Source organism: Macrotis lagotis, chromosome X (assembly GCF_037893015.1).
Source record: "Macrotis lagotis isolate mMagLag1 chromosome X, bilby.v1.9.chrom.fasta, whole genome shotgun sequence".
NCBI lineage: Eukaryota > Metazoa > Chordata > Mammalia > Peramelemorphia > Peramelidae > Macrotis > Macrotis lagotis.
The window spans coordinates 703516031-703531227 of record NC_133666.1 but is presented as its reverse complement, the minus strand read 5'-3'; the positions used below and the strand labels follow the sequence as shown (position 1 = coordinate 703531227).

The 15197-nt window shown below is 49.2% G+C and overlaps 2 protein-coding genes across 3 annotated transcripts in view; one reads left to right on the top strand and one right to left on the bottom strand.

Annotated features, from left to right (window-relative positions):
- The window catches only part of CABIN1 (calcineurin binding protein 1), a 93547-nt gene extending 83032 nt beyond the window's left edge, over window positions 1-10515 (top strand). The window contains exons 34-38 of one of the 2 annotated variants that reach the window (XM_074199662.1): window positions 5418-5622; window positions 6636-6800; window positions 7204-7296; window positions 7921-8123; window positions 8400-10515. In XM_074199662.1, coding sequence (XP_074055763.1) covers window positions 5418-5622; window positions 6636-6800; window positions 7204-7296; window positions 7921-8123; window positions 8400-8543 — 810 coding nt within the window. In that variant the 3' untranslated portion in view covers window positions 8544-10515. The remainder of the gene's footprint in view (window positions 1-5417; window positions 5623-6635; window positions 6801-7203; window positions 7297-7920; window positions 8124-8399) is intronic. The other variant, XM_074199664.1, reaches the window with a different exon arrangement.
- The window catches only part of LOC141497082 (uncharacterized), an 857774-nt gene that overhangs the window by 510426 nt on the left and 332151 nt on the right, over window positions 1-15197 (bottom strand). The window lies entirely within an intron of this gene.

Here is a 15197-nt window from a genome sequence, read left to right as displayed (position 1 = left end):
ATGTAGTGGAGGTGAAATGGACCAGAGATGCAGGACTAGAGATGCAGGAGGTGAAATGGATTAGAGATGTAGGAGGTGAAATGGTCCAGAGATGCGGGAGGTGAAATGGACCAGAGATGCACAGGGGTGAAATGGACCAGAGATGAGGGAGGTGAAATGGACTAGGGATGCTGGAGGTGAAATGGAATAGTGTGGAGGTGAAATCAACAGGCCTTGGCATCATAGTGGATCTGAGGGATGAGAAGAGAGCGAGGAGTCCAGGAATACTGGGAAGGTGGGGGTGCCCTCAACAGTGATTAGCAAGAAGAGGGGGATGGTTTAGAGGCCAGGAAAAGAGTGTTTTACAACTGTTGCACAAGCAAGGACAACCTAAGAGGAAAAAATACTTCCCCTGATGTCTAGTATTGGCATGGTTTTGATCTCCAGGTTATCCCGTCAGAGCAAAAACAGACTCAAAAAGCATCTTGTGAGCCTGGTGACAGTCTTTTCCATGACCGGGGGCATGGGAGAAGTCTTAGGCTCTCTTATCGTGAGGGTAGGGAGCCAGCTCTGGACTGAGCCCCTCACTCTTCCAGTCCCTCCTTAGGGGTCACCAGGGGACTGTGGCATGACCAAGGGTCTCTAGGAGGGCAGGGATGGATGCCAGCAGGCCCAGCTCTCCTCTCCCTCCTCCCAAAGACCAGCCATTTTGTTTGCTGTTGCTCTTCCCAGTTGCCATGACACCCCCTCTCTCCTGGAGGTGGACTTCTGGGCCTCATTAAAGCCGCAGTTTGCTCCCTCTGCCCGGTGCTTGGAGCAGTCAGGACTCACACACAAGGAGGAGACAGGCTTCCCCCTGCCTGCCTGTCTTGCCTGCCTGTCAGCCTTCTCCTTTCTTGTGTTTCCTTTCCTTCCTTTTCCTCCCCTCCCTCCTTCCTCCTTCCTTCCTTTCCTCCCTTCCTCCCTTCCTCTTTCCCTCCTTCTATCCCTCCCTCCCTCCTTCCTTCCCTCTCTGTCCCTCTTTCCTTCCTCTTTTTTCTTCTTCTTTCTCTTCCTCTTTCATTCCCTCTCATCTCCCTTCCTCCCTTTTCCCCTTCATTCCTTCTTCCCTTCCTGTCTCCCTTCCTCACTCTTTCCTTCCTTGCCCCTTCCTTCCCAACCTTTCCTTTTTTCCTTCCCCCTTCTCCCTCCCTCCCTTCCTCTGTTCTTTCCTTCCTCCCCGTCTCATTCCTCCTTTCCCTTTCTCTTCCCTTCATCCCTCCTATCCTCATCCCTCCCTCCTCTTCCCTCCTTTCCTTTCCTCCTTCCTTCTTTCCTCTCTCCCTTCCCTCCTCCTTCCCCCCTCCTCCTTTCCTCTTTCTTTTCCCCTCCTTTTTGCCTGCCTTTGGCATCTCTGTGTCAGACCCCAGGTGGAGTCCTGCACCCTCTGCGAGTAAAAGAAGACAAGGTCTGTGGGTGAATGGGTGACGCTCTGGAGGTTGGCTTACCTGGAAGGTACTCAAGGTAGAAGAGGAGGGGGCAGTGCTGGGGAGGGGAGAGGGATGTGGCCAGGCTGAGCAGTGCTGAGGACGGATGTGGAGAGCGAGGCAGGAGGAAGTGGAGCCAGCCCTTCTCTGAGTGGTGGGTTTGGGCACCTCCTCCCGCTCCCGTGGCAGGCTGAGGACCCCGGGCTCGGCAGCCTTGTCCGGAGCCCAGGCTGCCGCCGCCACTTCATCTCCAGGATCACTAGCAGCAGCCCCAGCTGTGGGAGGAGGAGGAGGGAGGAGGAAGCCGCCAGCCGCCGCCAGCCCGCCATCTCTTGTAACAAAGGAGAAAGCAGCAGCCTCTGCGGTCTCTGCAGTGCCCCACCCCCACCCCTTGCCTGGCACCGCGCTGCTGCTGCTGCAGTGTTTGCAGTCTCGGGCAGCCGCTTCTCTTGGTTGGCTTGGCGTCCCACCTCATCGGTTCACGCGAGTCTTCCTGGGCTTCTCGGCATTTCCTCACTTCTCCCTGCCCCTCCCTGGCCCGTCACCCTCATGCGCCACAGGCTCTGATGCTTGTGTGAACAGGGAGAGCAGCACACGCTCCCTTCCCTGATTTGTCACGTTTACTAAGCACCACCGGTTGTTCAACTCGGCCTTTCTCTTTTGGTGGTTGGAGCAGCTGTGCTGGGTTGTTGATAGTTGGAAAGCTCTTGGCTCCCCTGCAACTCAGTTCATGTCTTATGTGTCTCTCTTAGTATCCTGCAGATGCTAAGTCTCAGGTGGGCAGAGGGACTACTTCCTTCGTCCTCCCTGGCCCCATGGTGGAGACCTCGAGGGAATGAGGAAAGGGATCTGATGTTTGAAGGGAAAGAGAGTGTGAGTGCAGGGCCCATTCACTGGGCCTGGTGAGCCCCGGGATAGGAGCTGTATCCCCGATTGCTAAGTGTGGGAAGTCATTCTTCCCCGAGGGACTGCAAGACAGCCACTTGTCCTTGTAGGCCTACTGAACCCAGCCTCGGCCACAACTTTCTCCTCTACTTAGCTGAGCTGATCCTTAGGGGGATAGGACCTGTAGTCGAGAGTCTGTGCAAGGCCTTGTAGAGTGGGATGACTGACTCGGTAGGCAAATAAACCTACACTTGAGTCTGGAATGTGTGGAGATGGAACAAAGGCAAACTGTGGGGGTGGTTGCTGGCCTTGAGCATCCTCAGGGATAGGCAGAAGGCAATCTCAGATCCAGAGCCAGGAGGGGGTAGTCCAGAACAGAGCTGTAACCCAGTGGACAAGCACTGTGGGATCACTTCCAAGGCCTGGACATGCCCAAGGATCTGATGCCTGATGGGGCGTCCTGAGGGCTGTGCTGCCAGGGAAGGCTAGAGGCCCAGAGCCATTCAGAAAAACTGCAGGCTAGCAGAAAGTTGCCTGAATGTAAGGAGAAAGAATGGACCAAGGGAGGAGGATATGAAGGAATGAACAGGTAGGACCTGCAACCTCCCCTTTCAGGACACATGGTTCTGTGGTGGACCAAGAATAGAATTGACAAGGGAAGTAAACATCATTCATCCCTGTAGTGCCAGGAAGATATGAGTTCCAAACTGAGTCAGATCTTCCCTAGCTGTGTGACCCTGGGCAGTTCACTTTATTGTTGCCTGCCTTAGTCTCTTCATCTGTAAAATGAGTCTCCCCACCTTTAAAAAGCACCCTCTCAAGCTAGAGTGACCATGTGTTCTCTAAGCCTCCCAGTTTCATCTGATATGAAACCTCCACAATCTAAAGGCATGAGCAAATATTGATTACACATTCCCTGTGTGCCATGGCCTGTCCTAAGGCAAAACCCTTCCTTCTATCAAAACCTTGCAAAAAATGATAGGTAGAAACTACTGTTGTATAGAATTGGAAAATGAATAAAATATTAAAAAAAAAAAAAGGAAAAACCCTTCTAGTGTCCATTGGGGAATGATAACCTCAGAGTCACATCATGGGTGGAGAGTGATGAGTCCAGTTTTAAGGGATTTGATAACACTTTGGTTTTACAACTGGGGGGATGGAGGAAGAATCACTCCCCAGGATGAGAGTGTCAGGAACAGAGGACTGAAGTCTTTAAGGGCTTTGTTTTCCGAAGCTTGGAGATTGATGCCAAGGCCAGGCATGAATTTGGTTTTGAGGGCTCATTATTTCCTCAAAACTGCTCTCTCCAAGGTCACCAATCATTCTTTAGCAGCCAAATCCATCTTCATCCTCCTTGACCTCTCTGTAACCTTTGACACCATTGGTCACTCTTTCTTCCTGCATCCTGTTTCCTCTGAGTTTTCAGGACACTCTTCTCCTAGAGGTTCTCCTACTTCTCTGTCTGTTCCTTCTTTGTCTTCTCTGCTGGATCTTCTCCCAAGTTATGCCTCTTAACCTTAGGTATCACCAAAGATTCTGCCCAGGGCCCTCTTCTTTTCTCTTAGTAACCTACTCAGCTCCCTTAGGTTAAAATATCTCTGTGCAGATGACTTCTGGGCCTGGATACACAGCCCTCATTCCAAGCCTCCAGTCTCTTATCTCCAACTATCCAAAGCTGGTGCTGTATCTATTGTGCCACCTAGCTGCCCTCTCAGCAGTTTGACCCTGGGCAAGTCATTTAACCTTGATTGCCTGGTGTGCAGGGCCTTTTCCAGTGGTCCTGATTAAAATGTGGCCTTTGGTGCAGTGGATAGAGCACCGGCCCTGGAGTCAGGAGTACCTGGGTTCAAATCCGGTCTCAGACACTTAATAATGACCTAGCTGTGTGGCCTGGGCAAGACACTTAACCCCAATTACCTTACAAAAACCTAAAAAAAAAATCTGGTCATTGGACTCAGATGACCCTGGAGGAGAAAGCGAGGCTGGTTTCTTTGCACAGCACCTGCATCATTCATATCCAATTCATGCGCCTGTCATAACATCCCCTCCCTGATTCATGGTCTTCTTCAAACAAAACAACTAAGCTATCAAAGTGATTTTCCAACTTAATAACTATCTGTGGTTCCCTATCACTTTCAGGATTCAATACAAAATACTGTTTTGACATTTAATCTTTTTACGACTTGATCCCTTTTTCACATCTCCTTCCCCTTCACCTGTTCTACTCATCTGCTTCCCTAGACCCAGAATGCTCTTCTATCTGGCTGTTTCTTAGAGTCCCTGGTTTGCTACAAGACTCAGTTCAGAATACCCTTTCTCTGGAGCTTCTCTAGGTGGCCTGGCTCCCCCTAATCTGATTTTTTTTTTTTTATGCTTTTTGGGTTTTGTATTTGTCTCCTTATTGAGTTGTGGTTTTCCAGAGGGATGTACAGTCCTCAGTAGTGCTGACTGTGTTGATTTGTTTTTCCCTCCACCTCAGGACCTGGCCCCTCATCCTGACATACTCTAGGGAGTGCTGTCAGTGATAGGTCTTGTCCAGGTCTACCTGGCATGTTGACAATAGATCAGATAGGACTCAGATCCTAAGGACATTCTCCCTTCTTAAATCAAGGTTGCCCATTATGTCTTCTTAAAGCCAACCCACCAGGTTGGTAGAACCCTGACCACCAAGCAGATGCTGTCTTCCCAGGACCTTGATCTTCTTCTGTCCTGGTGGAGGTGTTTAAGGTTAGGCCAGATAGGTGTATGAAGGGTCTCAACTGCTTGAAGTGAGTTGAAACTACCAAAGGCATATAAGCAGGAGAGTGACTTGGGCCTATGGATTTCCTTGGTGAAAGCTAGAAGGTGCTGTCAGCTTAGACCCAGGAACTGGGAGCAAGAGGGAGGGAACCCAGGGGAGGCAGTAGGGAGAGTCCTGGACCTGGAAGCAGGAAAGCCGCTTGAGCAGATCATTTCACCGCTGTCTGCCTCGGTTTTCTCAGTGATAAAATAGGAATAATAGCAGCAACTGTTAAATGAGGTGATGTTTGTCATGTACCTGGTATCTGTTCCTGCCCCTCTTCACTTTCTCTTTCTTCATGTTCACAGACCACAGGGGATACCCCCACCACTCCCAAACCCTCTAAGGACAGCAGGGAGAACTTCTTCTGGGCCAGCACAACGGCCTCCCCGGCCCTCCCACCTGCACCCTCAAACTCTGACCCAACCCCTGCTGACGCCCCCCCCAAGGCCAAGCCAGCTGCTGTCTCCAGAGATCCTGAGGTCGCTCCCAGCATGGCCTGTCCGGCTCCAGGTAAGGCAACTCTCCTGCCTCAAAGCCTCATTGGACCTGGTTCATGGTCAGAGCTAAAATGGAGCAGCCCATTCCAGGGACCTGGGGGTACCAGGGAGCGGGCTCCCAACAGAGTATGGTCAAAGGACAAATTGCTCCCAGGCTGCCTTCCTGGGAGCCTTCCTGGGCCTGCCCGACCTGGCCCAGAACTAGTGGAGGTGAGAACCCAGGTCCTGGACTGGGGACACGGGGTCAGAGAATGAGCCAATATGAGACAACCTGCAGGGGACACAGGACAGTCTCTGTAGCATAGGCAGAATCTGTGGTGATTTGGGAGGGGTGGAGGAAGGGAGCCAGCCTTGTGTAAAGGGACCTCTAAGGCGACCCCCCCCCCCCCGCCAGAGGGTTTGCTCCTGGGGGCCCTAGGGAGCCCCTGGAGTGTAGTGAGGAGGGGGTGACATGATCCATTATGCACTATAGGAGCATCAATTGAGTGGAGGCTGAATTGGAGTGGGGGAAAGCAGACAGACACACACCTCCAACCCCCACCCCACCCCTGTTGTACTGACATAGCAGGAGGGGAGGAAAATGGGCCTTTTGTAGTGAGCTGAGACCTCCTCTGAGACACGCATGGGTTTCCTTCCTTCTTTCTTCCTTTACATACCAACAGTCTCATAGAGTCCTGCTGGGGGGCATTTGGTGGTCTTTGGTAGGGTTAGGAGTCTGGACTTCCTTTTCTCTAAGCCCCTCTAATACTCCCAATCCCTTTGTGACCTGAGCTTGCTGATGGTCAGGCTGGTTTGGGGGGGGTGTCTCATTTTTTCAGTCTTGTTGGGCACTAAGCAGGCTCCTCGTCTCCTCTCTGGAGACCCTTCTCTCTGTCTCCTTGACTGAACTCTTTCTCTCTCCTCGCTTCCCCATCGTGAGTGCCCTCAGTGGGGCAGATATGGCCAGGACCACTCTCGAAGAAGGGCATCCTGTCCACAAGGAGGCCAAGTTCTCCTGTGATACCCTGACTCTGTCCTTGATGTTAGGGGAGGAGCCGGCAGCCAGCAGTCGAAGAGGCACCTCGGGACCTCAGCAGCAGGAGGCCCACCCTGGGCCGCAGGTGGACTTGGCCATGGCCGCCACACAGGACCCTGAGCTCGGGCACACTGAGACAGTGACCAGTGCCATCTCAGGACGCACCTGTGGCCAGGGTAAGGGCCTCCCTCCAGCCTTTCCCAGACTTTATTGGGTCCTCAGGGTCAAGCCTCCTAGGAGAGTCTCTTGGGGGGTCAACAGTAAATATTAAGTCCCTATCCTGGGACACTGGGTGCTGGGAGTGTCTTGAGGGGCTGGGCAAGTCAGGGCAGGGCTGTAGGGCAGTGCTGCCCTTGGTGGGGGTCTGCATGGGGAGGGACTCCACCCAGAACCTTCATGAACTACTTGTGCTCCCTGCTCTCCTCTTTCTGTCCTCCTCCTCCTCCCTCCTCCTTTCTCTCTCCTTTCCCCCCTCCCCTTCCCCTTCTCTTCTCCTCATCTTCCCCTCCCTTTTCTCTTACCTCCTCTTCCTCCCCTCCCCTCCCCTCCCTTTCCTCTTTGTCTCCTGCTTATATGCAGACTTCCCCCAACTTGGAGCGTCCTCTGACTTGTCTCAGGCCCCCAGAGACGCCTCATCTTCAGGCCTCTCCATCAACCATGCCCCGGCCTCAGGTGGCATCCCAGCCCTCCCATCCTCCCCATGAGCAGATTATTGAACTTGAAGTCCAAAGGAGGAGGGAGGCTGGGGCATCTCCTGGGACCCCCTCCCCCCAAGGCAGTGGGAGGGGGAGAGTCCAGAGGAAGTGCTCCCCAGCGGTCAATACACATGCATCAAGCGCCTGCTGGGAGGAGCTCACGGTTTGGGACAGAGGGAATTGGGGGGGGGGGTTGCGGGGCTACAGGAGAGGATGGGGGGAAAGGCACGTGTGGCTCAGTGCTTAGGTGGCCCCAGCAAGGACCGGGAGATGGGGCTCTGAGCTTGTGAGGAAGAGAGGGGAGGGTCCTAGGGTGCTCTGGAGGTCATCGAAGGCTCCACAGCAGCTGGGGGTGGGGCGGTGGAGAGGGCGGGTCCCTCTCTTCCCTTCAGCCACTCTGGTCTGGCCAACCTGACTTCCTTGCTTTTCTTTGGCACCTTTGCCCAGGCAGTCCCGGATGCTTCAGCAGACCAGCCGCAGAGCTGAAGGGTCCCTGAGGGCACTCCTCTTGGTAGAATGAAGGTTGCCCTAAATCCCCTGGGTCTTTTGCATCTGCAGGGCCCAGGTGCCCTCTCACCCCTTTTCTCTGCTTCCTCCTCAGCTTCTAGCTCGAAGCCTTCAGGAAGCCTGGCCCCCCGGACAGAACCCCCCCGGGTCAAAGCCCGCCTTCTGCCCACCATGCCCAAGCTCGTCATCCCCTCCTCCATCTCCAAGTTCCCCCCTGAGATCACGGTCACTCCCCCGACCCCCACCCTCCTCTCCCCCAAGGGCAGCATCTCAGAGGAGACCAAGCAAAAGCTAAAGGTAAAAGAAGGAGCCAGGCCTGCAGATGGGGGTGGGTAGGCACGGGAGCACTGACCTGAGGGAGCGTGCCAGCCCGGGGGAGGGGTTGAGGATAGGGCCCCAGCCATCCTTGCCAGCCATGGGTATGGGGGCACCTGGTCTGAGGGGAGGCACCAGCCCCTGGTTGGACCCTGCTGACCTCACCGGGTGCTGCTCACCCCACAACGAGCTGACTTCACTGTAGGAGGGGTGTCCGTGGTCAGCGGCCGGCCTCACCTATTCCCTCTGTCTCCACAGTCGGCGATCCTGAGTGCCCAGTCTGCTGCCACCGTAAAGAAGGAGAGCCTTTGCCAGCCGGCCCTGGAGATCCTGGAGATGTCCAGCCAGGAATCATCCCTGGAGAGTGAGAGCGACGAGGATGACGACTACATGGACATCTGAGGGGTGGGGCCTCCTGGCCCACCCCACCCCCAGAGGGCAGGGGCTGCCCAGTGAGGGCAGGGAGGGTCTTACTGAGCCTTTCCTGCAGGAGGACACAAGGGGGTGTTTTTTTTCTAGTGCTTGTGCCAAGAGGGATCAATCAGCTATTTATATGAGAAGTAACGGTACCAAGAGGCATCTTTTTCTACCAAGTGTTAGTTTTGTAAGACTGCGGATGCAAAGTCACCAGAACCACCTGGGAGCTGCACGCCTGGGCCGGGTCCTGGCGGTTTTTCTTTTCTAATAAAGTGGAAACCTGTGTGTGGCTGAGTGAGCCTGCTTGACCTGCCTGGGAAGGCCTAGGAAGGTGGGCAACCGTGGCCTGCTAGCCCAGGTGCTTCTGCCCCTGCCCACCTTCCTTGGCAGCGGAGGCTCTGTCTGAAGGGTCATCCTGGGGAAGAGGGCTCCACCCACCCCTCACTTTTAAAATCAACTCCAACTATCCTAGGAGGGGTGGCAGGGACCCCAGTGGTCTCCTTGTGGATGGGGAACTCACTCCCTTATAGGATAGTTCAGAGAAAAGTTTTCCCTGAGGAGGAACCTCTGGCTCCTGCCCACTGTCCTTTGATGCCAAGTAGCAATAGGGGCACAAGTATTGATTGCACATCTACTGGTGATGTCCCTCTGAAACCCTGAGGCCCAAAACTGACCCTGGGCAGAAGACAGAAGGCCTGAGGCCAAACCTTGCCCCTCATAATGAAGCCTGCGGACTTGCTCCTCCTGAGCTTGTGGGTCACTCAAACCCCCAGATCATCCTTGGGACATCCCCATGCACTCTCCCCCATCTCGTGCTTATGAATGTGATTTTCTGTACCTTATTCCTGCTGAGTCTCCACCCTGTTGTCACCCAGTGCGTTAGCCAGCATGGCCTCTATGCTTTTACCTAAAGGTGGTCTCTGGTGGCCCCACTGGAGACCTCCCCTGTCTAATCCATGCATTCCCTTATGCAATGAAGGTGACAAGCATTATTAGCCTGTCAAAGCTCTCCACGAGTAGTATTGAATTGTATCTTCACAACCCAGAGAGGTGGGTGGGTGAGATGACTTACCTGTGTGAGGCTGGATTTGAACCAAGGTCTCCCCGACTCCAGACACGGTGCTCTGGGCACTGTGGCAGCCCTTCCTGTATCGTGCCCCTACTTCCCCAGCTAGAAAAGTAGGGAGAGCTTTTATGACATTCCCCCGTGTACAAACATGCAAGGAAAAAGGAAAGCTATTCCCACAGGAGCTCAGTCTTGATGGGGAAGGGAATCTGGAACATGGACCCTGGCAGGTGTGGACATTCTCTCTAATGGAAGCTCAATGTAGAAACCCTGTCGAGAAGGGAAATGAGGTAAGTTTGTCCAGACCACTTTGTGGTGACTTGGTGGCTGACTGGGTAATTACTGTTTTTCTTCCTAGGAGTTTACTAAATATCTTTGTTTAGCTTATTTTTTTTTCCATCAGCAAAAACCCTTCTCTTCTTCCCAACACTAACCCAAATTGGGAAAGAATAAAACCTCTCTTAGAAGTGATTCAAGCAATTCTTTCATTGACCATACCTCACTTCTGCCTTCTTTTTCTCTTAGGAAGGAGGTAGGCAGCAGGTTTTCTCATGCATTCCCTGGACTTGTGTGGGTCACTTGGGGAGATGAGAGCTTGCCCCAGAACAGCATTCCATCACATCTCTGGATCCCCAGTTGATGGCAATGCAGGAAGAACTAGGAGTTTTTACTTTGTTTTGCTCGGTCCTGATCCCTCCATCTACCCCCTCTTATGCTCCTGTTTCTTTTTGGAACAAAATGCCTTTCTTACCCAGCTCTCTTGGTGTGAGTGAAGTTTAAAATAGATCAGCCTTTTCCTTTCCCTTTATTTAAAATCTTCCCCTAATTATGTGGATTGGTCTGCACAGAATCCCTCTGTGATCCCTGGAGATAATTATATTAATTATATTAAAAAGTCATCAGGTTAGCCCTGTTTAGTCCTTGGTGATGTTCACCTGTATTTTCTTTGTTTCTCCTTGCTCCTCCAAGTTCCAGTGCGGCTCTGGTCTTTCAATCAAGAATTCTGGGAAATCCTGTCCTTTATTAAAGGGGTGTCTCTCCCCTCACCTGAGTGCCGGGCAGGACTGGTTAAGCTCTTCTTGACCCATCTCCTTTGCCTTTTGGAATGTTATATTCCAAACTCTCTGTTCCTATATGTTGTGGCTGCCAAATCCTGTGTGATCCTTGAGACTGTTCTGTCTTTGTGTTTGCTAAGAGTGTTTCTTCTTTGACTTAGAAGCTCTAGATTCAGGCTATGATGTTCCTGGGAGTTTTTATTTTGGGATCTTGGTGGTGCCTGGAACATTCTATTCCTATTTTGCTGTTTTGTTTAAGAAACAGTTCAGTTTTAAGAATTCTTGAAGTAGAATGTCCAGTCTCTTTTTTTGGGTTCTGGCATTCAGATAGTTATTCTTTAATTTCACCTTAATCTCAGGACGCTCTCTGTATATTTTCCTCTACTTTGTTTTCAGGTTTTTGACTTTATTTTAGTTTTTTCCTCATGGAATCATTGACTTCTGTTTACTTCATTTTAATTTCCAGGGAGTTTGTTGCTTGGGAAGGTCTAATCTGTTAATTCCCTTTTCAATGATTTCTTCCAGGACTCTGATTCCTTTTCTATTTTTTTTCTTGCTAACACTCTCATTTAATTTACTGAAACTTTTAAAATCTCCTTTTAAAACTCTTGCTTCATCTATTCTAGGAATTCTGGTTGGATTTGAGCCAAGTTGTGCTTTCCTTTGAGTCTTTGCTTGTAGTTGTTTTGGAGTCCCTGCTGACATAATAGCTTTTGATAATAGGATTCTGGGTGTTTTTAGAGGTTTTTCATTTGTTTGCTCATTCTTCCAACCTCCTTCCTGCTTTCAGGCTCTGCCCATTCCTGGAGGGAAGGTCTGGGATGATCCTGCTGTTGCTTTCCAGGGGCATTGAGTGCTCTTTTATTTGAAGATAAAGTTTGATCCTTGCTCCCCTCATCTAAATCGGGCAGCAATCCTGTGGGTTCTGTGTTCAGCATACTCTTTGAGGTCTTAGTCACTGTCAACCACCTGAAAAGCTCTGTTCAGAGTAACTGCAAGGTGTGCCCCCCAACTTTGGTTATGCCTCTGGTTGTTCTGAACTGGAGACTAGAAATGACTCTGCTGTGTTCTGAGCTGGGGACACAGCTGCTGCTGGACTGGTGCTTATCAGTATACAACTTGGGGCTTGAGACTGTGTTGCACCCTGGAATGCCACCTCTGGGGTCCCATCCTAGTTCTGTGAAGGGACAGCTCCCAGTTGACACTGTCCAGTTTCAAATCCCTCTCAGCCAGATGTGGAACCTCTTCCTGTACTGGTCCATAGCCTCTGCCGGGGGTACTTCTGGCCAGATTCCGTCCCTGGTGTCCATAAGCATCTCTGTGCTTCCCCAGGCTGACCCACTGCCAGCTGACTCCCTGCAATTTTCTCTCAAATTCTGATTGATACATTTTCTAGGGTTGCTTGGAAAAGTTGGGAGTGGGGAGAAGAATTTTACTGAACTGTTTCCTTCTTTCGCTATCATCCTGGCTCCCCCCAGTATCTTTTTATTGCTCAGCTTTAAAATTTCCCAATTCTGGGGATAACTTGGAAATAAATGACCTATTAGAATAGGTCCAGCCCCTCACTATAACATTCATGCTTTCATTAACAAATCAGAGTTGAATGTCACTCTCAGGAACACCCCTTTTCCAAGGGCATAAGTCATGAGCCCACCACCATGTTTGTCTTTGGCATTCTGAAATATTAGCATTAGTAATAAAATGACTAATCACTCAGAAATTATATTTCTTGAATTTTATTTAAATACCACACAGTGCAAAGGTCTTTCTTAGTAGAGAAGATAGATAGGGTTTCTATCTCCTCTCTGACCATTTGTTCTCTTTCCTCTACCCCAACTAATGATTCTATCCTTTCTTTGATCTTCCCTTTGTGTCCCCTTTTAACTAAAACCAACCCTTTCTCTTGTTTTTAGAATTCTTTACTTGATCAGCCTTAGCAATTCCTGATGCTCACTGTAGGACTGGGCCAAACTCTTCAATTCATCTAACCCGGCCTTGCTTCCATCTTCTGAACATTGCGTTTTAAAAGTCAAGCAGAAGAGGTCTCTACATCCATATCAATTTATTCAGACAAAGCCCATTTTTTCCCTTTAATTGGAATTGTTTCCCTTTGTATCCAAAATTTTTTTGTTGAGTCTTTCCCATAGCTGCCGGACTAACTTCTCCCAAAGAATTTTCTTCCGTGAGATCCCTTATGTCTTTTCATTGAATACATCAAAATTTTGCTCTCAATCTAAGGAACATAACAGAGTGTGCCCAGATTTCCTCTTCTCCATCACAAAAATCAGTCAATTATACTGCAATAAAAATAAGGATTTTTTTTTTTTTTTTTAGAAAAGTCAGCTTAAACAAAACCTTAGCAAGAATGGAAGGTCATCATTGCCAAAACTCAATCTGTTCCTGCCTGGCTTTCAGAGCTATTGGTTTGAACAGTAGTAACTATTTAGCAAAAATGTCCATACCTAGAGTGAGCTGTGGATCTCAAGTAAAGCCACAGACTGAGACATTATCACCAGTGATTTTACAAGGAATTGAAACAAAGAGAACTTAAGTTTAAACTTCCAATTTATGTCTTGACTCCACCAATGGAGTCTTAATCTTCTCTAAGGACAACACTTCAAGAGACCATTAGTGGTCAGCAGAAATATTTGTTTTTCTTATTAAAGATTTTATTTGAGTTTTACAATATTCTCCCAATCTTACTTCCCCTCCCCCCACAGAAATCAATCTGTCAGTCTTTACATTGTTTGCATGTTGTACCTTGATCCAAACTGAGTGTGATGAGAGAGAAATCATATCCTTAAGGAAGAAACAAAAAGTATAAGAGACAACAAGATTAGACAATAAGATATCTGGGTTTTTTTTTCTCTAAATTTAAGGTAATAGTCCTTGGTCTGTTCAGACTCCACAGTTGTTTCTCTGGATACAGATAGTATTCTCCATCACAGACAGCCCCAAATTGTTCCTGATATTGCAGTGATGGAATGAACCAGTCTTTCAAGTTTGATCCTCACCCCCATGTTGCTGTTAGGGTATACAGTGTTTTTCTGGTTCTGCTCATCTCACTCAGCATCAGTTCATGCAAATCCCTCCAGGCTTCCCTGAAATCCCATCCCTCCTGGTTTCTAATAGAACAATAGTGTTCAATGACATACATATACCACAGTTTGCTAAGCCATTCCCCAATTGAAGGACATTCATTCAATTTCCAATTCTTTGCCACCACAAACAGGGCTGCTATGAATATTTTTGTACAAGTGATGTTTTTATCCTTTTTCATGATCTCTTCAGGGTATAGACTTAGTAGTGGTATTGCTGGATCAAAGGGTATGCTCATTTTTGTTGCCCTTTGGGTGTAGTTCCAAATTTCTCTCCAGAAAGACTGGATGAGTTCACAGCTCCACCAACAGTGTAATAGTGTCCCAGATTTCCCACAACCCTTCCAACAATGATTATTATCCTTTCTGGTCATATTGGCCAGTCTGAGAGGTGTGAGGTGGTATCTCAGAGAAGCTTTAATTTGAATTTCTCTAATAATTAGGATTTAGAGCAATTTTTCATATGGCTATGGATTGCTTTGATCTCCTCATCTGTAAATTGCCTTTGCATATCCTTTGACCATTTGTCAATTGGGGAATATCAACAGAACTCTTTAGTGAGGCTGACAAAGGGAATGGGAAATACATTTAATGCCCACTTAGGTTTCTTCTTATTGTGGGTTTAACTGTCTACTTCAAGGAGTCATCTGTGTCTGGGAAACATTTTCCTTTGAAAGTTCTGAGTCTAAGGGATCTATCTTAAACCACTGCTCACAAATTGTCCATGGAAACTTTTACATTTGTTTTCTACCAAGGGTTTTTTCCCCAAAAGATTCATGTGCCAGGTTCTAAATTGTACAATGCCCCTTGTCAAGGTTCCAGTGCTACTCAAAGCTACTATTAATAGGCCTTAGTATACTTGAGTAAGGCCTAGTCATATTGGCCTTGCAGTCATTAGTTTATATGCTGAGAACTGGTGAGGACTAGAGGAAGACCATCAGATCAGGGTAACTACCCCTTAGCATTTTGGGTTTCCACATGAATGCGCCAATTTGTTCTTTTTGCCTGATCCAAGCTCCAGAGGCCAGAGGGGTCAAACACAAAACAGGTTTTACACAGGATTTGGAGGAAAATAGCAGGGAAAATAGAGAGCTTGGCATTAAGGATAGAGGCATACAATCAATGTGTGGAAGGAAAGGTGAAATCTGGCAGTTTGCAGTTTTCATCTAAGGGGAGAAGGGAAGACAACGGGAAGAAAATGGAGATTCTTTGTCCAGACACAGCAGGGATGTGAAACTTAATTTTAGTGGAGCATGGGAAGGATATAAACATGCTCTTAGAAGAAAATATTTTAAATGCAACTTAATTTTGATTCCTGGCAGCAGGTGGTGTGTAGGAGGAGTGGTATCTTTTCATCCAGCCCTCATCTTTGGCAGCACTCAGAAAATTGAGAAAAAGATGGTCCAAAGCTTAAGGAAAA